The following is a 24,037-nucleotide window of genomic DNA, read 5'->3' on the forward strand; positions in this document are numbered from 1 at the left end:
TATAATTTTTGATACAATTTGTCACCTTGCTTTCCCTAAAGAATTATTCCAATTTATAAGGTTATTAGAAGTATGTAGCTGTAGTGATTTCCTTGCAGCCTTGCTAGCATTGTGAGTTCCTTTTTTAAGAAAAAAAATGTATAGAAAGAACTGAAGGGAATCAAAAGTATGATTACCAATGTCATTGCTGTGTGTAAGTGAAGAGAAAAAGGGAAAATTATTTACGAATGTCATCTTAGCTATAAGCTGGACTTAAATTCCTAACTGTTCTGCTTCTATTTTACACACACTTGGGCTTTGGCAATAAGCCCCTTTAAATAACTTAGTAAAAAAAAAGAATATTTATGACATAATATGTAAACTGACATATACATTTTGAGTCTAATAAAATTATAAGTAAGTAAATTCACAAATAAAACCAAAATCAGAGAGAAGATAGAACAGAGATCCAATTGAAAATATGCTTGAAAGCAGAATAAACATCTTTCTAAGTTACATTTAAACCTTAGCATGAACAATCTCAAAATATAGTGGCTGCATCACCAAACTAAATGAACATTTCCCCCCAGGTGGGTGATAGTGCTGAGGAGCAATAGAAAGGAGCTCTTAAAATTGTAATTACTTTGCAGAGCACTTAAGGAGACATTATCTCATCTGAGCATAAGAACCGTGTAAGGCACGTATTTCTAACTTTTTTTTTTAAATTTATTTTTATTTTTTTTATTTTTTTGTGGAGGAGCAAATTTGGATTCCCTAGAGGTGAAATTATTTACCTAAGGTCGCATAACTGATAACTAGCAGAGCCAAATTTACGTCTTTGCTTCTTAAGCCTGTAACCTTTCCACTATGTTTAAGGATTACTTTCAACAACTGTTATTAAAATCTTCATCTACCACAGAGTTCTTTATTAGAAAAATGTAATGAAAATAAGCTGAAAACTTTTCCAAGACATTAAGCCAAGAGATTTATTATAATATGATCTAACATGGCATAAAATTCAGAAGATTCCATCATTTGAAAGTGCTATAAAAACTCAGTAAAAGCCTATTTTCTTGACATTATAGCTCTGTGATCTGGACGCAGGAATTCAGTCATAGAAAGAAAAACCAACGATAACAACAGAACCTGAAAAAATAGTATAGTAACGATGTCATTCATAATCAGTATCTCTCTGGGTTTTCCAAATACACAAAACATCTAGGTGTTTATTTTTAATTGGAAAATTTTGACATGTAACACTATGTACATTTAAGGTATAGCATGTTACTTTGATATATATTGTAATACAGTGGCTGATGTTTCAATATTTATCACATTACATACTTATAGTACAATATTCTTTTCTCTGTTCAATACACTATACAGTAAATCTCTATGGCTATTTTATTACTCATTACAACTTTGTACCCTTAGACACCATCAATCTTCTTCCCCATCTCCCATCCGCTGGTTACTACTATGTTAGTGCCAGAAAATCTAGCTTTTTTAATTTAAAAAACAAGTTGTGAAACTTCATTGTAGAAGACGGGAACCAGAAATTGGCTTTAATTAAATAAATACATTGTTTTTGACTATTTGTTTTTCTCTAAAACCACATCTCAAGTCTTTATTCAATTCCTGACAAATATTAACCTACTACTAACCTACTAACCTACTACTAACCTAACCTATTACTAAAAGTAGAAATATTTCAGCATATTACTCTCTGGATACCTTTAAGCTGTCTTTTGAAAGTCTTTCATGTCCATAGATAATCTCTTAATTTATACCATCCTACTGGTTTAGAAAGAAGCACACTTATTTATACCTTCAATCCCTCTCAATCATGTATTATAAAACAGAGCTGAATATGAATAAAGCTAGATATAGAAGTGTGGATCATACCTGTTATGACTGTATCATCTTCCTCCAATAAATTTATATTAAAATTTTTGGTTTTTTTTTTTAAACCTTATACCTAAAGAAAGTAAATCTAGGCCAAAACATGAGATATTTTATAAAAACACGAGGTGACCTTTAAGACTATTGAGAACCAAATAAGTCTGCCCATTCCTTGCTCCTCCTGTCTAATGTTTTAGTTCCATATGCCTGGGTAGTAAAATGAGTCCTTTTTAAAATTCTATCAGCTGACAGCTGTAAGCAATCAATCTGATTCAACCGGCCAAAGCCAGATTTCTCTCCCAACACCCCTGCATCTAAAGACTGTGTTTCTTGGAACAAAATGATATGTTTATGTGAAAAGAAAACTAGGGTGATCTCTTCTTTTCTCTCCAGGAAGTGTTTGGTTACCAGACCCAGAATCTCCGCAGAGCCTTCTGCCTCATAGCTTCTGTGCTGACCTGTGGGGCTCTTTTGCTGCTGTTCTACTGGCGACCCCATTGGAGGGTGTGGGCCAGCTGCATCCCATGCCCCTTGCAAGAAGCAGATATTGTCTTGCTAAGGACAACGGTACGTATGCCTTTTTGTGTTGCATTTGTGGCACAACCAATGACAGGCCAGTATCCCAGAACTGGAGATCTTCCTTTATTTAAAGAGTTTCCCTGTTCCCAACTAGGGGATGGCAAAACTCTCCTGGTAATCTCTTTGCCATCTCTTATTTTGATCCAGGAATGAAGGACATTTCCTCCATATCAGCCTGAGGAAAATTTCTACCATGTCAGCCTAGTAGGCAGTGCTCTTACCATCACATGACTGGAGGCTGTCAGCATTGTAACTCTTAGAGACATAACATGGGAATGATTGTTCAATTTTTCAAGAATATGTATTTTAAGGGAAATTAGATATTTTAAACATCTAGATGTCCTTTTAAGATAGCCAGAAACTATTTTCTGAATATAATATTTTCCTGCAAAATTTATCTTTCCTTTATTCTCTAGCACAGCGGTTCTTAAATTTTGCGCAAATCAGAATCAGCTGGAGCGCTCTTTAGAACAGAAACTGCTGGCCCTACTTCCAGAATTACTGATTCAGTAGGTTTGGGGTGGGCCTGACAATTTCCATTTCTACTAAGTTCCAAGATAACACTGATACTCTTGTCTGCAGCCCAAACTTTGGGAACCAGTGGTCTAGCACTTGGAAGGTATTTGGTTGATTGAGTGCTTTACTGAATAACACTTGAGAATTTCATGGGCTGGATTGTCTTTTCTAGGATGAATTTCAAAGATATATGAGGAAGAAGGTGATCTGCCTCTCCTTATCCACACTCAAGTTTCCTGTGAGCAAGAACCCGGAAGATCCCCTTGTAGCTGACCACCGCTCTGTCATAAACCAAGCTGTACTGAAACCAGAATTAAAAGTAAGTGATTTTTAAGGATACATTGTTATGGTATTTTTTTGCTGAAAAAGTGAGTAATGTAAATGTTTATTAGATGACAAATTGAATATCACACTGCTGAGCTGGGAATTAGTTATGTATTAAGAAAAGTGAAAGCTATGTGGGAACCTGCATTGAATAACGCTCACCTCCCCTGATAAGCTTTTCTTTGTGAATGACATCTGTTCTGTTAACATTTGTCATTGCAGCTACAATGTATCCAAGTGCAGAAAGTGAGATATGTTTGGGACAACTTAGAGAAGAGGTTTCAGAAAGTTGGGTAAGTCCAACTTTTTCTCAACACTCCATCAGAGTATAAGGGAAGAACACTGATTTGTTGAGTGCCGTGAACTGAAATGTAGTTCCTGTACTGACCACACCCTAGGTTGCTGGAAGACAGCCACTCCTGCTACGACATCCATCAGACATTCGGACTGGGTCTGACCAGTGAAGAACAGGAGGTCAGGTAGGTTTGCGGTTCTCCCTCAGTGAACTTTGCCAGCAGAAACTGAGATGTCAAATGGCTTGTGATCAGTTAATTATTGGCATAATGCTTCATCAACTTCATATAATCCCAGTTTATTTGCTGGCATCAGAGAGATTGTCTAAATCGTTGGCATCGTAAGCAAACCCATTAAAAAGAAAAGACTAAAAGAACAATGCAGCCAAATAACATTTGATCTTTTCTTTCAGGGTTGTAGAACTGTCTTCTCTATCTTGTCTTTTTAAATTTTTTTCCTCAAAAAGAATCTTAAGTCATTTCATAAACATGAGCTTCTTAATCCTCCAAATCCTCAGAGAGACAAAGATAATATTATGATTGCATTTTACTTTACAGAACCTCCCTGGAGATGAAGATTGTGTTTGTTCAATTAATTGTGTCATTCACCACTGTATTTCCAGCACCTAGAATAGTGCCTGATTCATGGTAGGAGCTCAATACATATCTGTGGTATGAATGAATAATGAATGCATTGATGGATCTATGAACTAAATGCTTCTAACATGCCAGGCCTTTTGCAAGACACTAGGGAAGTCAGGATACAAAAGACGTAGTTATTGCTGTCACAGAGACATTCACTGATTAGCAGGAACAAGAGGCATAGAAGAGTTGTACGATTGTGAGAATGGTATCTTTAGAGGCACACAGGTTAGGGAATCATAGCCTAATAGTAGTAGCATAGTAAACACTTATGCTACTCATGAACTAGCAGTGAGCTAGTGTCCCTGCTCCCCTCATTTATATTTGAAGTGGTCGATTCTGGTGACTCTGAAAGAATTGCAAGCCTTCTCCAGAGTCTTAATAGTCAGCTTCATTTCTTGCCCAATTTTAGGGACATTATCTGCCTGACCTTTTTTTCACAGTCAGGCAGAAAAACTAATTCTCAAGCTAAGAAACAACCTGGTACTTAAAATACAGATTCTGGGGCTCCACCCCCATAATTCTGATTTAGTAGGTAGGAGGTAGGGGTAGTGGTGAAAGAAGAAATTCTGCATTTTTAGTACCCCCCATAATTTTAAGTGACCCCATAATTCGTAGGCACACTAAGACTAAAAAGTACTGATCTATTGTTGTTTTTAAGGTTTCTTTCTGCCTGAACACTGTGAAAAATGAAATAGGCATCTACACTATGACAACAATGCAGAATGCCTTAGAAATGGTATTATTAAATAAGATTTCAGATTTTAATATATTGAAATACAGAAAGTTTTCAAAGTTGTTAAAAACATATTGGTTTGACAGCATTAAATGCAAGACTTTAAAATATTGGTCTAGGGCATTTAGAAAATCTAGTTGATAAACATAGATATGCTCTGTCTAGGAAACCATTTCCTCAGGAAAGATTTCCCATCAATGTTGCCACCTCATGTTTGTCCTGATTTATCAAGTGCCAGGCTTTAATAAACATCATACATAATTAAATTTAAATATCTGGTCCACACAATAAAGAACTTGACAATAATAAGTAAGATGGGCATAGTCTTCTCAAATATGAATAGAGGAGATAATGTACTTATAAACATATAAGCATATTTTATGAGTTTATCTTTCTGGAGGGAAAAGATAGTAAATAGAATGTGGAGCATTCCCCCCACATACACACCTGTTTTCCCGCCTCACTTTTTAGTGTAAGACTCAAGCTTTAAAAAAAAAAAAAAAATGAATGTGATTGAATGATTGAGAGATATCAACTTCCTTGAGCTTGCTTGCATGGAAAGCAAGGGCACAATATAAAGAAATTGGGATACACAAAAATCTCTGATAATGAAAACCACAGAGTTTGAATACAACTTTCTCTTTAGACTTCCTTGCAGCTAAACAGAGGGAAAATACACAGATTTACATAGTTTTCACTTTTCAGTAGCAAAAGGCAAAACAGAACATCAGGGGAGATAACTACCCTGGAGAGAAATTGTCAGAGGGCATCAGGAAGAAAGCAAGATTATTCCAGGAGGTTCCCTGCTTCTAGCTTCACTCATTCCTTAACTCAGCACAACTCTCCCTCTTAGAACCTGTACTAGGCAGATCCATGGACACTTGAAGTAATTTTCTTACCTCCTGGTAACAGGACCATATAGAAAAAAAAAACAAAAAACCTACCTTATCCCCCATCCATCTAATAGTCTCCCTATTACAGCACATTTTAAGGTGAGCCCTTCTTCATCTTTTTACTCATCCCACCCTCTTCTTGCCTCCTTTTTCAGTCTTCTGAAAACAGAAGGGAAACTTTCTGACAGCATAGATAGCAGGCATCTCCTGATGGGGTTAACACCAGACCAATCACCTTGCTGGTAACCTAGCCCTCTGGAAGAAAAGAAAAAGCTTTTATGGGTAGAGTTTGCCAATTTCTATAATGGGACTACTCTAACACTGGCTGATTTTAAGCCACAAACGTGACATCACTGAACATGGAACTGGAAAGAGATGCTCATAATCAGCTCAGTGATTCTGCAGGGCCAACCTTAATTCTCAACATTTGTCATACCGCTGAGCAAAAAGTCATGCTTGTTAGTACCAGAGGAAAGAAATTCCATCATTGCTCAGCTCCAAGCTGGTGGAAGCTGTTCCAGGAGAAGAGAGAATATTGAAACAGAGAGAAAGAAGAAGCAAGAAGGAGGCAGGAGAGAGAGAAAGAGACTAGGGCTGCTATGAGACCCTATTCTCTTACTCCTAAATCTTGTGGGGAGCAAAAGTCAGAAAAGAAATCATGACCTTTATCCCCTTTGAAAGCTCCATCCCTAGGATATGGCCCAAATATAGACCCTTGCCCATTAGGTCAGTTCTTTGGGAAGGAACAAGGAAGTGTTGGTTGAAATAGAGGAGGCTTCATTCATTCTTCTGGAAGCCAATAAGATTGTCTCAACTGTTCGTATTCAGTTAGAAGTTAGTTAAAAATGTGACACTATGCCTTGGGAATTTAATAAAAATTAAACAAACCACTGAGATCAACATTCTATTTTTAATAAATCGGATTTGTCAGACCCGTGGTTCTATGGGTCTGGGTCCATTGAAAGTATAAAATCCTTAAACTTCAATGCCTTGTTTTAAAAAAAAAAAAGCTAAGTCGTATGGTGACACCAGTAAACCTAAGTCCTGCGTCTCTCTGGTGAAATTTCTGATTGGGATTTCTCCACCCCCACCTCCACCCCATACCCTTCTGCCTCTGCTTTCAGAATCCACATGCCTGAGAATGCTCCAGGCACTTGCCCAAAACTGCTGACTGGAAGCCCCTCACTTGAGCCTGACTTTCTCTGAGGCTGTACAGAAACAAACTTTAGGAAATGAAAGACATGGATGGGTCACAGATGAAGACTAATGTGAAAAACTGAAATAGCTTTCATGTCATTTGCAAAATGGGGCTTCTCCATGTAAGCGTTTCATTAAAATATAGAAGCAGTTTCAAGCACTGCTCAAATATTAGTTTTTTTCCCCAGAAAGCAATTTCTCGAAACATGCAATTTTGTTATTATAATTTTTGTAATGGGAGGACTCTAAGACCAACAACATACTTGTTATGCTATACAGCCATACCTAATCATAGCAATTGGATACCATATGCTACGCATCTATGAAATTTCTAGGATCTCCCTTCATTTATAACGCAGGAGGGGCAGGGGAGTGAGGGATTAACTAACAGAAATACCCGGGGACTTTTTAAAACTCTGTAGGTCTACTCCCTAAAAATTCCAGGTTTCAGAAGCAGGTCATGCCAGATTTCTTGGCTTAGCATTAACTGTTTGGAAAACTACAAGTCTCTCTCTCTATTGATGGTGTATCAGAATGGAAGCAGAATGGTCATGTGTAGTTTGAAAAAGCTCAGCAGTGATTCTGATACCGTCTTCCTGCCTCCTTGAGTACCATTCTTGTCTTCACCCTCTGGAGCCTAAAGTGCCTAGCACATAACATATTCTCAACAATTACTGGGTGAATGAATTGAGAAACGAATGAGTGAATAATAATCAGACTGAAAAAGAAATAGGCAATTCCCAAAAGAAAGCATTCCTAGTCATTTATGTTTGGTTTTTAAGAAATAAATACATTCCAGTAGATTCACTAGTTGCAGGAAATATTGGTGATCCTTTAAATCCAGCTCAGAGTCAGCACAGAAATTCTCTTCACAACTTCCCTGTTAAAAATTCTTCAATCTGTTTTGGAGAGGGTCCTTCTACTTCCAAAGCAACTATTTCCATAACGAACAGTTTTGAATATTAACCAAGCCTACTAAGTTTTATTCAGCCTATTTAGTCTTATGAAACCATCTAGAATAACTCGTAGGGCTCCTTTTCCCTGCCAGCTCATCAGATTTTTAAAATCAGAGCGTGTAATCTGCACTGTTCCTTGGAACTTTCCACAGGGACCCTGCTTCAAGTGTCATGTCCCTTCTGGTTGCTCAGCCATTGGTCAATGCCCCTGAAAGTTCTGCTTGGCTTGCGCTTAGACTGAAATGAGTACACAATCCCTAAACACACCATATTTTTTTTGGCAAGAGATAGCGGAAAAGATGAAGCAGCCAGGGGCATGCCTGGCTGTGACTCAAACACGGCTCAGAGGAGCCCTAAAGAGGATAATCGACAGGCAAGTATTAAGCCGCTGGATCCCAGGGGTCACAGACGCTGAGCTCCTCCCCTCGCTAGTAACATCAGAAAGCTTCTCACCACACAGGGAAAGCGGAGCGCATCTGGCTCGTGGCTTGCTCCTTTCTGAACTGATTTTCCACCGCCTGTGTGCTGTTGTAGTTCTGTAAACTGGATGTTCAGCCTTGTTAGGGGAGAGACTCTTCTAGAGCTGGGTCACATATGTCTTTATTGATGAAGGCCAATATTTAGGGAACAGTCTTTGTGTCAGACACTGAGCCCCTAGATGCTAGAAAACCAGTGTTGGAAAAGCTCCATCCTTGCCATTAAAGAGGGCCTAGAAAATTTGAGGAGAAAGACATGTACCTATATGTAACAATTCAAGGAGGTACGTGCTGTTACTAAGAAAAGAAAGGTTGTTTGGAGGAGAAAAAAATATAGTTAACTGTGTCTGCTGGAGTATGGAACATTTCAGAGATAGCTGCAATTTATTGAGAACTTGTCACGTGTTAGGCACCTGTATTAAATGCTTTACATAGTTATCTCATATGTTACTGATAGCAATTTTATTAGGCATGTATTATCAAGCCCATTTCATCGATAAGGAACCAAGGCTCACCTTTCATTCATCTATTCATTCATTCAACAAATAATTCTCGAATGCATTAACTGTATTAGACCCTGTTTTAAGCCTAATTCAGGATCTGTCAGTGTCCTCTAGAAGCTTGTAGTGGAAGTTATAATCTATTGTTTGCATGCTTATTAACATGTAAAAAAATAAAACGTAATTTTTAGATTATCAAACGTTCTTTTTTAAAAAATGAGAGTGGTTAAGGAAATAAAGAGAATCTGAGTTGGGGGTCGGGGTGGTTATTTTAAACAGAATTATTAGTGAAGACACCAATAAGGAAGTATTATTTGTATAGACCCTGAATGAAACAAGGGAGTGAGCCATGCAAAGATATGGGGAAAACTGGTTCTATGTTGAGAAAGCAGAGAAAACAAAGTCTTAGCTGGATTCAATCCTGGTGTCTTAGATCTCATTTTTTTTTTTAAACCACTAGGCTCTATTGTCAGATTTGGCTCTCAAAGGCTCAGAAACCATTTACAAAGTGAAGAATGTGGGAAGGGCACTCTAAGGGGAGGGGGAGGGGAGGGGGGAGAGAGAGAGAGAGAGAGAGAGAGAGAGAGAGAGAGAGAGAGAGAGAGAGATAGAGAGAGAGAATGAATGACCAACTTCAGGGTCCTGGTTAACAGCAGGCTAGTTTTCCATGGATTCTGTAAAAGAATCCCTAGCACCAAGGTGACATGAGTTATGGTCTCTTCCCAGTGTGAGGTTTAGGGACTTGTGAAGTCAAACAGCAGCACATCCCTGAACCTTAGTGTTTTCACGACATGGAGTCAGAAGACCGTGGTTTGAGTTCTCTCTGACCACTGTAAGTAATAATTGTACTTGGAAAATCATGGCTTAAAAGTCAGACAAACTTGGGCTCATTCCTTGTTATACCTTAGATCAAAGATCCATCCTGCCGATTTTCTCTGCTGGTACTTACAGTGACAGAGTGAGAAATGGAGTTTCTCATGGTGTGTGAAGCCTGGCTCTGCTTCTTTCTAGCTCAGACTGGAAACAATTACTTAGTTTTTCTGAACTTCAATTGTCTTTACAATAAAAACGGTAATATGAAATCTCATAGGGGTAATGTGATGAGTAAAGGAGATGATGTATATAAAAGGCTAAATGCACTTTCTGACACTGTCATCTCTGCTTAAAAGTTACATTGTCATGATTAGTATTAGCTTTGTGCACCTTTGGCAAAACATGTGCACTGAAGGGTTTTTCCTTTGGCAAAATGGGGATACTAGCCCTTTCCTTGGACTATTGTGAGGATCAAATGAGAGAAACTTTTGTAAGAACTTTGTAAATGTTTAAGTGTTGTGCAAATATGAGGGCTTCTTTTTTGTAACGTACAAATGTGTGTGAGCTATTTATAAATTTATAAGGTGTGAGCTATGAAGACCATATATGATCTTCTAGGCTCGTTCATTCATGTATTCATGCAGTTCATGTACCGAGGGCCTGTCCTAAATGCTGCAGATACCAAGGTAAGACAGAGTGACCTCCAACATTCAGGGCCATGCAGAATGCCTGACCACTCCAGGAACAGCTTCCTTCGTATCTGTGTCTTTTTAGCTGCTCTTAGAGTACAAATTATTTTAAAAATAACTCAAAATGCCTTTCGAACTTCATTTTGGCTCTTGCGTTGTACTGTACTTAAGGTATTTTTTAACCAGATCAACATAACAGCTTTGTTTATCATACACTGACTCAATATATTGGTATTTTAGGATTTGCTTATTAATTTTTTATTGAAAGCACAAAATTCCTAAAGGGTGGAGAAATGAGTGTTGCTTAGTTTGGCCTGTATTCACTTATTAATGAGTTTGTAGGTATGACATTAATAGGTGATCAATCTCCTACAGAAGATTAGTGTGCGGGCCCAATGCCATTGAGGTTAAAATCCAACCCATATGGAAGCTGCTTACTAAACAGGTAACTGACTGTTTGTTTTTCTTTTTGAAAAAAACAAAACAAAAACTCCCATCCTTTACTTTTCACTTTCTACTACTCAGGGAAATCTTAAGCAATACATGGGTACTTTGATGTGAACAAAATCGGTGATGCATGTAACTTCTTGTTCTTATTCCCTCTTTGCCTTAAGTCTATGCTTTTCTTATCTATTGACGTTTCCTTTGAAAAAATATTTTAATATATATATGTACTTATTATATATATATGTAATATTTTATTGTTGTTGTTGCATGCTTGACCACTGCACTGTACACCTGAAGCTGAATAATATTGTATGTCAACTATAATTTCATATATATATATATAGTCATGGGATGTGGAGTACAGCATAGGGAATAGAGTCAATGGAATTTTAATAATAAATATATATTTTGTTCCAGGATTTCTAACTGGTCCTTTTCAATGTGGTCCATTTGTTTTGAATTCAAATCCACTTTAAAATCTCCTCTCCGTGTGAAGAGTCCTGTTTCATAGTCTCCTATTTCTTTGTTTTGCTGATGGTAGCTGTGGGGGTGGTGGTGGGACAATATTATGGTTTCCATGATATCTTTGAGGATTTTAAGCACATTATGTTGGTCTTTTAATGTTGCTCTATTATTTCCATTTTCTTGAGAATGGCTTCTTCCTTTGTAGTAGGTTTTTGTTTTGTTCTGTTGGAAAGTATTTTCTTGTGTGCTTTGAAGTAATTTTATTTTATCTTTTTGGTAAACTCACTGTAAGTGGGATTGTTCCCCCCTCCAGTTTTCTCTTTCTTTCTGTGCTCCCTCTCCCTCTCTAATGGTTCTGCATTTGCCTGTTGCTGATCTTGGGTCTCCAGTTTAGAACTAGGGCCTCTAATGGAAGCTTGAGCGCCACCCCTAGGGGGTCTGTTAGATGCAGGCCATGAGCCAGCCTGGAGCTTGGCCAAATTCAGTTACACCACAGGCTCTGTTCTCTCCTATTCCACCCTCCACTGATGAACCACTCACTGCTTGTTGTGACTCTTCTCAGCCTCTGCTCTTGGGCAAGAAAACCCCACCGCTTCCCATGTTTTCCTCTGCAAGCTTGGGTTTTGTCCCCTGCCACGTATGGGGCACTTTCTGTCTGACTCCCACGAGAACTGTGCTCCTAGCTGTCTCTGTCCTGTCCTTGTCTGGAACCTGGCAGGCTGATCACGTTAGTCCTCCCTGAATGCTGCATGTTCCTAATACATTGCTTTCTTTTTAAAATGTGTTTTTCAATTACCATTGACATACAATATTATACTAGTTTCAGGTGTACAAAACAAACATAAAGATTGGATGTTTATATGCCTCGCAAAGTGATCATCCCAATAAGTCTATTACTCATCTGACACCATACATAGTTATCACGATATTATTGACTATATGCCCTATGCTGTACTTTACCTCTCTGTGACGATTTCTAATTTACAATGATGGTCATTTTATTTTTGAACATGGTCATATCTTTTATAAAATACATTTTGTATTAAGCTTTTTTTTTCCTTAGGCACACAGCAAAATTGAGTGGAAGGTACAGAGATTTCCCATATACTCCACATCCCCACATACGCACAGCCTCTGCCACTATGGAAAAGCAGGCTGCTTTTCAGACTTCTTATTCAAGTACATTTTCAAATTGCCAAAGACTCTACTCTTCCAGGTATCAATTTGGTCTATTTTGAAAGGCATGCTAGTGTTTTCTGGTACCCATTTACCAGGCCTGTAGCAGAAAAAAAGCAAGTAAAACTATTTTTTCCACATTTGATTTCAAAAGAATATTGAGTAAGAGAACTACAATAATTATGATGGTATTTCTTCTACAAGAAGTATTTAACCAATTTTCTACTGAGTTTGTATAAACTGAAAATCATGTTAACATTAGTGCATAATATACAATTAGAGCATTTTATGCCAAGCAAACAGAAGAGCTATAATTTGTAAGAAAAGCATGGTGCAATGGAAATAATAAGAAATGTTGAGGAACAAAAACTTTTTTAATGTATAAAATATATCTAAGGGTTTAAGAAACTCTTTAAGATACAGCCCATTAGCTTATTAACCAGATGTGAGTTCATTTGTAGGACTAATCTGGAAGCTCATTTAATATATTAGAAAATTCTAGAAAGTAGAGGTAAGAACAGCACTGGTTTTAGGTACTATTTCGTCTATTTTATAATTATCAGGATCCTTGCTTTGCTCAGATGGGCTCTTTAATTTTCGCTACCTGTGTAGGTCATGTGACCTCTAGCTCCGCCCCCTCAGGTTGCCTTCTGTTATAATTATTAATAGTGAAGTCAGCAGGACCAACATGGGGAAGTGAAGGAACAAAAAAAGTTGAAGGTATTACCAAAATATACTTGTGTGGATGACTGATACAGTCTGCCCACGATTTTCACTGCAGACGTAGGTAAGACATTTCTCTTCACTATTCTTCCTTGTTCAAAGGAAGGCCTATGCTGATTTGACTGGCTCTCAGAGAATTTTGCTAAGACCTATGATATAAGATTGAAGAATCTCTAATTTTCATTGCACAACTGGAATAAATCTGTAGCATGGGATTGCATGGAAAAAAAAAACCACCCAAAACCTGCAATAAAAATGGTCAAAGTTGTTTTGATTAAAGTTTGTTTCGAAAAGAGACTGAAGCATATTTCTCCTCCATTATGGGTAAATCTATTTGAAAGGTAAATTGTTGGATTTTGTTATTAGTAACATATTTTTGAATATTCAAAATGAATAAGAATGATCAATGTGTGGCCATAGCTCTGAATACTTAAATAATTTTGCTTCCACCATATCACATTCTACGTGCTTGACATTGTCTCCACCAACATTAATGGCGTAAGTGCATTCTTAAATATTGGACATTGTTGCATGTTGTGAAGAAAAAAGGGGAAATGCCATTCTATAAAGAAATGGCATCTTCTTGACTGCTACTAAGGTCCATGCAAGTGATCTAAATGCTATTTTTGTACCTGCAGGTTTTAAATCCATTTTATATCTTCCAAGCCTTTACCCTAATTTTGTGGCTGTCTCAAGGTTACATAGAATACTCTGTGGCCATCATCATCTTGTCGGTTATCTCCATTGTCTTAAGTGTGTATGATTTGCGACAGGTAAGAGATAAAACCACTGTTGGATTCCATTTAGTTTCTGGCTGCATAAGAAGCAAAACCTAAAATTTTCATTGACAGCAAGGAGTTGCTTTGTTAAACATATGTCATAACAAAGAAAAAAGCAAGGGCTTACTAGATATGGGATCTCAGGAAGAGGCCTTCAGGCATACTAGGTAAATTTAAATGTTTTTGCTAACTCTGATTATCTACTGAAGGCTTCACTGAGTAGTATATCTAGAAGGACTCTGAAGGGGTGCCTGAATATGATGGGGAAGAAGGTTGTGATGGATTAATGATGCCAGCCATAGTTTTAGGAGAATGAGTGGCAGCATCTTAACCAGGTGTTTTATTTAGTCAAAACTCTTTCAGTTTGTAATGCTAGAAATCCAACTTGAGCTAAATTAAGCAACTCATATAAGACATTTCAGGGTCATTTTTACTTTGGGCATAGATGGATCCAGGTACAGTACTCAAACAATGATTAGGAATCTGTTTCTCTTTTTCTTTGAACCCTGCTTTACCAGAGGGCTACTCAAAGTATGGTCTGTGGACTGATGCTACTCGGCAAACTCTTTGTTATCTGTCTGTGTTTCAGTAAATACTACTGAACTTGAGAGCAGGCACTTATGAATTTTTTGATAGTAGTATTGCCCCAACATTCAAGTATATGATCAGTTTTTTAGAAATTATGGTTTAAGAAATAATATTTTACTACATGTGTACTTTACACCCAGATAGAGACTCTCCATATAATAGTAAAGATGGCTGTAGCAGTCTCAGACATATATTTCCTTCAGGGCTCATCATCTCAGATGAAGAGAGAGATCTTCCCTTTACTAATGTCTATGTCAGCACCCTCCATGGACTTTGGTTGGTCCAGCTGGAAGCAGGAAATGGCAGTGCCCACATGCTTTCATTTGCCTCCAAACCCTCTTTCTTTGAGTTCTTCTAACTCGGTATTTCAATCTATGTTCCTTCATGTTGCAAAATATGCTATTTTCCCTTGTAATTAAGTATTCTGCATTGTGGACTCTGATTTAGTTTTCACTAGATGTTTTATCTGTTTTTCATGCATACACATTCTTAATCAGAACGTGATTTTTAAGAGCTTCACATTTCCCTTTACTCCTAAGGCCTCTCGTAGGCTGTCCTTCTAACTCCTAGACTCCTGTATAAATGCAAACCTTTCTCATTGGTGATGGTAAGTTCACAGTTTATGAGCTTTCCCTCTCTCTTACCATCATTGTTCATCTTATAGCCATTTAAAATCTCCCTTTTTAAAAAACTCAGTTTTATGAATGATGTAACAACACATGCTGAAATAGTATTTAGCTCAATGTTACTTATAACTCAACAGTTCCTCTAAGTCTCAGATTCCCAGAGCATCTTTCTATAAAATGTTCTACTACTTTGCTTTATATTCATCACACTGAATCATGAGGCAACCCCAAAAGGGTGTCTAACTGTATTTGTTGTATCTTTTTGAAAACTTGACTGTAGAATTAGCTTTTTAGATATGGTGAGCAATGGTGCTTGTGTCAGCCTGTCAATTCTATTGAAATATTGAAACCATCTATTGTCAAGAGTCTTCATCAAGAGAAGAGGAAACTAAGATACAAGGAGCTTGTTCCAGATCATAAAGTAGGTGTGTGACAGAGTCAGGAATTCTGGCTCCTCATAAAATGAAATTCTGCTTCATGTGCAATATTTCTTTAGCAGAATGACGTTTCCAAAGTAGCACCATAACTGGGGATGAAGTCAAACATAAGAGTGAGAGGAGAGATGAATTCTAGTTCTCAGTAAACTCTGGGTATACGTCAGTAAGGCAGACGTGGAGGTGTTTAAACAAGCCTAACTGAAAGAGACATTCCGACTCTATGTCAGCCACTCAACAAACATCAGGTCTAATATTGGCTTTATATCTGGTGCTAGATCCTATAAATTTGAGTTATGAAGTGTTTGATGAGAAATGAAAGAAAGGCAATATATATTTAAAGAGTTAGAAAATTGGACCTAAAATTGAAAGGTTAGATGAATGAAGATACTTTGAATGAGGAGTAGAAGGGCTTTGTTTTATTTATTTGTTTGTTGGTTTCTGTTGTTTATTTTCTCTTTAAAAAAGTGAGTGCCCTGAGTGTTTTTTTTCATAAACTAATTTAAATCATAAGAATATTAACAGGGACCAGTCACCTCCCTTTGATGGTGGCAAATCCTTTTTGTCTGGCTGTTAAGTCAGGCTGTCCTGGTGAACTCTGGGCATTTGAGCAAAAACATGAAAATAGACACCAGGACAGTAAAAAAATTGGACACATTCTGCTCAGCCACAGTAGGAAATTATAGTGTCCCAAACTTTCACCTTTGTCACTTGATAAAGGTACGCAATGTGAAGCCCCCAAATCAAATTTCTAGTTTCTGGTTTTTGAGAAATCTTTGCTTTAATAGATTAACTAATTTGATACCTGAAAGCCACTCATATGCTTTCTGGCTTAAGTCAAACATCAGTGAATACAGCTCTCCCCGCCATGTGCTTCATTCCGCTGGGAAGCCATCTACACACCATCACCTGAATATATCATCACAAACCATATCAGTGTTCTGAGGAAAAATACAGAACATTCTGAGGACTTTTGGCAGAGAGAGCTTATCTAGTCAAGTTGAAAATTCCCTCCCTACCACTCTGATTTGTGTTATTTGATATTATTTGTTACTTGACACTTTAGTAATCAATTCTCTCAGCTATAAGGTGTGTGTGTGTGTGTGTGTGTGTGTGTGTGTGTGTGTGTGTGTGTGTGTTTGATGTTAGAGTTGAGAGAATTAAATGAAACAATGACTTTGAAGTATTGATGTTCCTGGTATATTGTGGGCACTCACCAAAGGTTAGTTCTTGTTATCATTGCTATTGCTGTTTTTATTATTATTTCTGGAATGAGGAAAGTAAGCCAGTGGAACAATGGAAGGGACACAGAGATTGAAGGGAGGAGCCCTATACATAACTTGAACAAGGAGGTAGCATGGGAACGTCCTGGGACAGGGCTTCTAATGACCACTGACTCATTCATTGTGTGACTTTACGGATTCTCTTCTCCTCCCTGCACTCATTTTCCTCAGCTGTAAATGGTGGAGGCTAAACTCTGTTTCTTTAGGTACCACCTTTGTAGGGGTTTATCAGTTTTGCCAGAGCCCCCAAAGGAATGCAAATAAGAGCACTCGAAAACTTTAAAACAATAATAGGAAACTTTCTGGCCACTAGAAACCAGGAGCATGTGTTCCAGACTTGAGTCAATTACTGTAAGACTTTATTAGGTGTCGGACTATCCAGAAAAACTACTGTCAGGATTTGCACCCATAATAGAAATCAAGTTAAACTACTGCAATCACAAAAGGGACATTTATTATACATATGCAGCAGTAGCTCATGAAACCCAAGGACATAAAGTGCAGCGGGACTTCACCAGGGCTGGACCCAGGAACCTGGGTTACTCTGTCCAGCCTTCTATTCTGACAGATATGGAATGAAATGCACATATTTTGGAGCAAGTGCTCCCTCCTCTGCACCCAAATCCTCTTCTCTGAGAATTGGGAGCGCCCAGAGCTGTGGCAGCCTGCAACTAGTTTGTTCCATATGGCTCCCTCCCTCCACTGGCACAATTAGTTGGTACCAATGCCACTTGATCCAGTGGAATCCAATCCAGCAACAGGAATGATGTCAACATATCTTTCTACCTGGGATCATAGAATAAGGGTCCCTGTTAATATTCTTATGATTTAAATCAGTTTATGAAAAAAAACACTCAGGGAACTCACTTTTTTAAAGAGAAAATAAACAACAGAAACCAACAAACAAATAAACAAAACAAAGCCCTTCTACTCCTCACTCAAAGTATCTGCTGGTCGTGCTCTGGAACGTGATCTGAGAAATGATGCGGAGCTGGGACAAGGGTGGCTACCCTTCATCCCTGTATGTGGACAAGCAGAGAGAAAACTTCTGCAGAGAAAGAGAGCAAGAAAAGGAACCAAGGATACAGTGAGACCCAGATAGGAGCAATGTGCAATCCAGCAGAGAGAGAGAAGTAACCTGCGCCTCATGGCGTTTCCTGTTCCTGTTTGGAGCCCTTGAGAGACCTGGCTGCCCTTCCCATCTTAGGTTCATAAGACATCCCTGCATCCTCACAAATTCTCATCTACTGCATAAACCAGCTTAGCTAGTTTCTCTTACTTACGATCAATGAATCCCAAGTAAATGTGATATTACCACTTGATCCATTATGCCCCCTCGAATGTTTCCACATAGTTTCCCATCTTAAATACTGTCTTTGTCCTACGTTTCCCACTTCTGTATTTATGACAAATTTCAATCTCTCTTTCAAAATTCTTTTACAATGTCCATTTCTACATTTGGAACTCAGGTATACCTTTCTTTAAGGAAAACCAAAGAGATCTAGAAATTCCTGTGTGGGAGTTAGGGGAAGGTTTGTAGGAAAAAAATTAGGTTTGAGTCTGTATTCGAGACGGCCATGTTTCAGTGACAGAATTACTCGATATTCCTGAACTCTTGACCTATTAAATCAAACTATCCAGGAAAATCACAGGAACTTGCATTTTTAAACTATTTCCTAACAGATGATTGTTATGTATGCTAAAGGTTTAAGAGCTATTACTTTAGGAGAACCTACCAAAGGAAAAATTCAAGTACTAAGATCCCAAATACACCCATCTATCTATCTATCTATCTATCTATCTATCTATCTATCTATCTATCTATCTATCTACCTATCTATCTATCAATCAATCTATCTATCTATCTATCTATCTACCTATCTATCTGATCAATTGAACATATTTTTTCACTCATTTTACTCTGTAAGATGCATGGATATACAAGTTCATATGGAGACTCATTTATGTATTTATTAATTTGTTTTTTAAAGCAGGATCTTACTATGAACATTAATCTGGAACTTGCATTTTTTATTTTATAATGTATAAAATGGCCATCCACCAAGTAATCAAATAATTCTAAATCATGTGTAAAATAATGGTGTGGTATTCCATGGTACCATATCATAATTTACTCAATCATTATCTTATTTATGGAAAATAATGGGTTCCTCTCCAATTTTACCACCACAAATATGTTGAATTAAACATAACTACAGTATAGGTGTGTCCTCACATATTAGTATTTGATTTTTTTTTTTTTTTAGCAAAGTAGCTAAAAGCCAAGTTTCTGTAAAAAAAAAAAAATGTATATTTTTTGGGTACTAATAGATACTGTGATATTATTTCCCCAAATTAAGTTTATCCTCCTATCAGCAACATATCAGAGTATTCGTTTCCCCAGATCCTCACCCACATTTGGTGTCATACATTGATATTTAATTTTTTTCAATCTAATATTTTTTAAATTGTTTCATTAATGTTTTAATTTATACTTCCCTGATTAGTAGTGGAAAGAGATTCATTTTTCTTTGTCTGATAAAGATTTGCATTTTTCTTTCTATTTACTGACTCTTTACATCTGTCATATATGTGAAAGTTTTATTTTTTTAATCTATCTTTTTTTTCTTCACCTTGACTTTTGTCAGATATTACAAATGTGTCTGGTCAAATATATTTCTCTTTTCTTTGTGCTTTCTGGATTTCCTGTTTTGCTTATAAATATGTTCTCTTCTAAAATTAGGTATTCTCTGTTTTTTCTATTTGTAATTTTCTTAATATTTATTTTAAAATCCTTAATGGAATTTAAACATTTAGGTTCTACATTTTAACAGAATTCCTAAATGACTTTGTTCAAAACAGTGACTAACGTGGGAACTTCAGATTTGATGGCACTGTTGCAGAATATTTCTTTAGAAAGAAGACAGTAATCCCATTACCAGTTAGTATTTGCTAATAGCGTTTCTGACCCAACCTGTAAGGCATCTTGTAACACTATATAAAATAAGCCAGTTTCCTGACACTGCATCTTTACAATTTAAATCATAAATCCCCAACAGCCAACATCTGTTTAGCACTTTACATTTTGCAATGGGCTCCCACATCTGTAATGTATGTGCTTGTGTGGGCCATAGCAAAGTGTAAATTGATACAAATACGATTATTATATCCTCCCACAACCTGACAGGGAGCGACAGGGGAATCCGGGAGGTGAAGTGACTTGCTCATGCTCACTTAGTGGCCATAGACCTTAGCCCCGATTTCCTGACTCCAAGTCAAGACCAACACACTGTCTGTCCCATTGAGCAAAATCTCAGAGACCTGTGAGCTTCCTTGGGGCAGTAAATGATTGATAATTTTATAACAAACCAGGAGAAAGGTGTTGGTAGGAATGAAAGGAGGAGTATCTACTGCCATCTCCCAGTCAAGCTAAATAAATGCATGCTTTTGAAAATTGTGAGAAGGGAGATGTCGACAGGAGTGGAATCAGATATACTCCTGTACTTACTGTAGCCCTAAATCATGCTGCACAGAGGGAGGTTCCCTCACCTAAGCCAAAAAACACCCTGTTCAGTCCGTTTCTGACAAGTTGGGTGTAGGTTTGAGGGCAAACCTTGACACTCAACTACATTTCCATTGAACTGCATTGCATATTCCATTGCTGGCTCCATGGGCAGCTGCTAGAAATAGCGCTGAGAGTATCTGGCCCATAGTGCTTCATTCATGACTGAACCGGGCTCAAGAGACACCTGAGTTAATGCCCTCATTACTCATCTCTGGAGGAAATCCAGCCACAGAAACACAAGGACACACAGCAACAGATGCCGAATAATAACTCTATGCAAATTAGTCTTGATAACTGATCCTGGTCCCACTGAACAGGGACTGGAGAACCAGAGGGAGCCTAATGAAAATCAGGCAGGGAGCTTCGAAATCATGGCAAGCATCGCAGCACTTGCTTTCTCCTAGCCAGTTGGTTGTCATAGAAACCTGTGTTTGTAGAGTTTCTGAGTACATTAGCTCAAAAAGGATGCTTACATTACCCTATTCCAGTGTTGTTGGGAGAAGTAGAATAATTCAGTTCTATTAAATAAATATTTACCAAGGGCCTACTATGTGACAGACGTCAGGGTATACATAGATGAGTAAAATACATGGTCTCTTCTTTGAACCACCTGACTCACAGGGTAGACCTGACAAGAAAACTGATAGCTATACTGGAATGTGATCAGTACAGTAATATAGGTGGGGACACAGAGAGCAGAACAATTAATTCTTCCTGGTAATTAAGTGAGGGACTTATGGAGTGGAGGTGACATTTAAACAAAGCTTTATGTAAAGGATTAGGAAGAGTTTGTTAGTGGAAAACTGTGGTGAACGTTCTAGGGAATAGCTTGAGCAAAGGCAGGGAAGCATGGCAGGTTACACAGAATGCTAAGTCTGATCAACAAATCCAGTTTTATGCCATAATGAGTTTTGAGAATTACAGTCAAACATTATTAACTCTTAGTTCACCATTCCGAATATGTTGATTATAATCCTCTTAAGTTAGGTTGAAGTTACCATGGCATTGACTAAAAGAGTTCGCTAAGCAAGAAAGTAAAGAAATTTATAAGGAAGGGTGTTTGTCTTCTTAAAGGGAAAAGAGCTGTTTCCAAGCTCTTTAGGAGAACATATTCTTCAACAGAAAAGGCTTTAGCGTCAGATGAACCTGGGTTTGATTGTCGATCTTAATACTTAGTAAGTAAATGATTGTGAGCAACTTACTTTAACATTTTTAAGCCTCTCCTTTTTGTGTTTTGTTATATGTACATTGGAGACAATAACATTTTCGTTATAGGATTACTTTAAGGATTAAAAAAAAAGCAAAACATCAAGCAGTATATTCTAAGTGCCTGGCACATTGTAGTTGCTTAATGTTCTAAATTGTTTAAAGAAAAAATAATAGTTTGAGTCATTTCTATACCCTGGGTATTTCTTCTATGAAGCTTTGGGGGTTTTGAATAAATCTCTGATACACAAAATAAATCAGTATAATGCCATTTTAGAGCTTGAAGGGAAATTGAAAGTGATCCAATTCAACGTCATCTGTTTGCAGAGAAAACAAGTACCTTATAAGGTGAAATTTCTTATATACAGGTACTTAGCTGGTTAGTGGATAAGCCTGATCCACAACTCAGGAATCCTGATGGAATCCAGTGTTCTTGCTACAGAATCACCGGTGACGTTCTCACTGGTATCCATTATTAAAATGGATGTCCCAGCAGGCAAGCCTCAGGAAGTCAAGTTGGGGCAATGAATATGTGCCTAATAATAATATCACCTCTTCCACTCAATTGGTCCAAATGATTGAAGTTTAGCTTTTCATGAAAAATTGAAGTAGACAATGAATTGTTCTATATAAATATTAACACCGAATTCATTATGTCCTCTCAAGAGGAAAGTTGCATAATTGCATGTAATGCTTGTCTTAGCCTGGTGACATTTGTAATGTTAAAAATTATCCACAGAACAGATAAACATAATTTACTGTAACATCTAAAAGAGAAAAAATGTATTTGCATTAGGATAAACTGTACGTAAGTATTGTTGACAGCCTTCAGACCTCTTTTACTTAGCGGTATGTAAGTAACGATATCCACACAGAGATGGGCAGGGCGTTCCAGGGATGCCCGGCTGCCGCAGCACCCCATTCCCTCCAGCTTATGGCGCCCCCTACAGTCAGCGTGGGGAACTGCGTGGACGACATCCTCTCTCACCTCTTGCCTTTCTGTTTCCTGAGTGATTCTGGGAGATGCTGTCTCCATTTCTCCAGGCTGCTTCCGTTTCTTCTGTTCTGCACAGGGTCATATCTCAGTGAATTCCTTCTCAAGCAGATCTTTCCAGCTGTTGTACGCGGACAACTGTTTTCCCAACTATAACTTTCTTATTAATCATTAACACTCTTTGAGCTCTTACCATAGTAATGAGTACTATCCAAAGGGATAACAAAGATAAGAATTAACTAAAACAAACCTATAAAATAGATACGGTTATTATCTCCACTTGCAGACGAGGAAAAGGGAGTTAAACAGGCTAAATAATTCATAAGTAGCAGCATCAGGATTCCAACAGAGCAGCATGATTCCACACTGCAGACTTACCCAATATGAAAATCCACCTGTTCATACAGGAGGGGATGGCTGTTCCACATACAATCAAAACACAACCCAAATATTCACAGCCTCTTAAAATAGAAAGCCACTTACAAATCACATTCAGCTTTGTTGTTTTCCAGGCAGGGAAACAGAAGCCCAGAGAGGGGAGTGATCTGTTTATCATCTTATTCTTCCCCAATCTAACTGTGCATCTTCTAGAAGTAAAGACTCCATGCTTAAGTCCCTGGGAAAAGTGGCTGTGCATTGCATTTCCTGGGATTGAAATACAATTAACCTAATGAGCGTATTTGCTGCTGCAAATAGGGGGTTGATGGAGTAGGGGTTGAGCCGGGAGGTAGGGACATCAAAAGTTGAACTTGAGTCTTTGCCCAGAATCAGTTTGGCTGTGACAGCAAACTCGGCATTTACCATATTGGGATCATGTGGTGTTGGGGTTATGGACTATCTAATATTTAAATGTTGACTTTCAATTGGTAGCAATCCGTTAAGCTGCACAAGCTTGTGGAGGATCACAATAAAGTCCAGGTCACAGTCATCGCAAGAGGCAAAGGTATGTGTCCTGCCATCTTCAGCATCCTAATGTTTCAGGGTGGAACGGTCTCATTTGTTATTGGTTGTTAGTCAAAGACAAAAAGTTTTCTGGTTGAACCCAGGACTGGGACTCAGGTGGGGCAAACAAGGCATCTGAGATGCAAAATTTAAGAAGGCAAGGTCACATAAATGCTGACCTGTGACTATGGGACCCTGAGAGGGAGCACCAAGTTGAATTTTACACCATAGGTACCTCACATCCTCTTCCCAGCGCTGATTAAACCATTCCTACTCAATGTCTGGGTCACATTACATTTCCTCAGCCCTCCATG

At 37.8% G+C, this 24,037-nt stretch overlaps 1 protein-coding gene across 2 annotated transcripts in view; it reads left to right on the top strand.

The window, feature by feature from the left end:
- ATP13A5 (ATPase 13A5) overlaps positions 1 to 24,037 on the top strand; it is a 97,205-nt gene that overhangs the window by 13,032 nt on the left and 60,136 nt on the right. Inside the window, exons 2-9 of one of the 2 annotated variants that reach the window (XM_081072774.1) lie at positions 2,275 to 2,448; positions 3,149 to 3,295; positions 3,523 to 3,593; positions 3,699 to 3,779; positions 10,871 to 10,940; positions 12,471 to 12,623; positions 13,945 to 14,079; positions 23,652 to 23,724. In XM_081072774.1, the coding sequence (XP_080928900.1) occupies positions 2,275 to 2,448; positions 3,149 to 3,295; positions 3,523 to 3,593; positions 3,699 to 3,779; positions 10,871 to 10,940; positions 12,471 to 12,623; positions 13,945 to 14,079; positions 23,652 to 23,724 (904 nt within the window). The remainder of the gene's footprint in view (positions 1 to 2,274; positions 2,449 to 3,148; positions 3,296 to 3,522; positions 3,594 to 3,698; positions 3,780 to 10,870; positions 10,941 to 12,470; positions 12,624 to 13,944; positions 14,080 to 23,651; positions 23,725 to 24,037) is intronic. The other variant, XM_081072775.1, reaches the window with a different exon arrangement.

The sequence above is a fragment of the Rhinolophus hipposideros genome (assembly GCF_964194185.1).
Source record: "Rhinolophus hipposideros genome assembly, chromosome: 2".
Taxonomy (NCBI): domain Eukaryota; kingdom Metazoa; phylum Chordata; class Mammalia; order Chiroptera; family Rhinolophidae; genus Rhinolophus; species Rhinolophus hipposideros.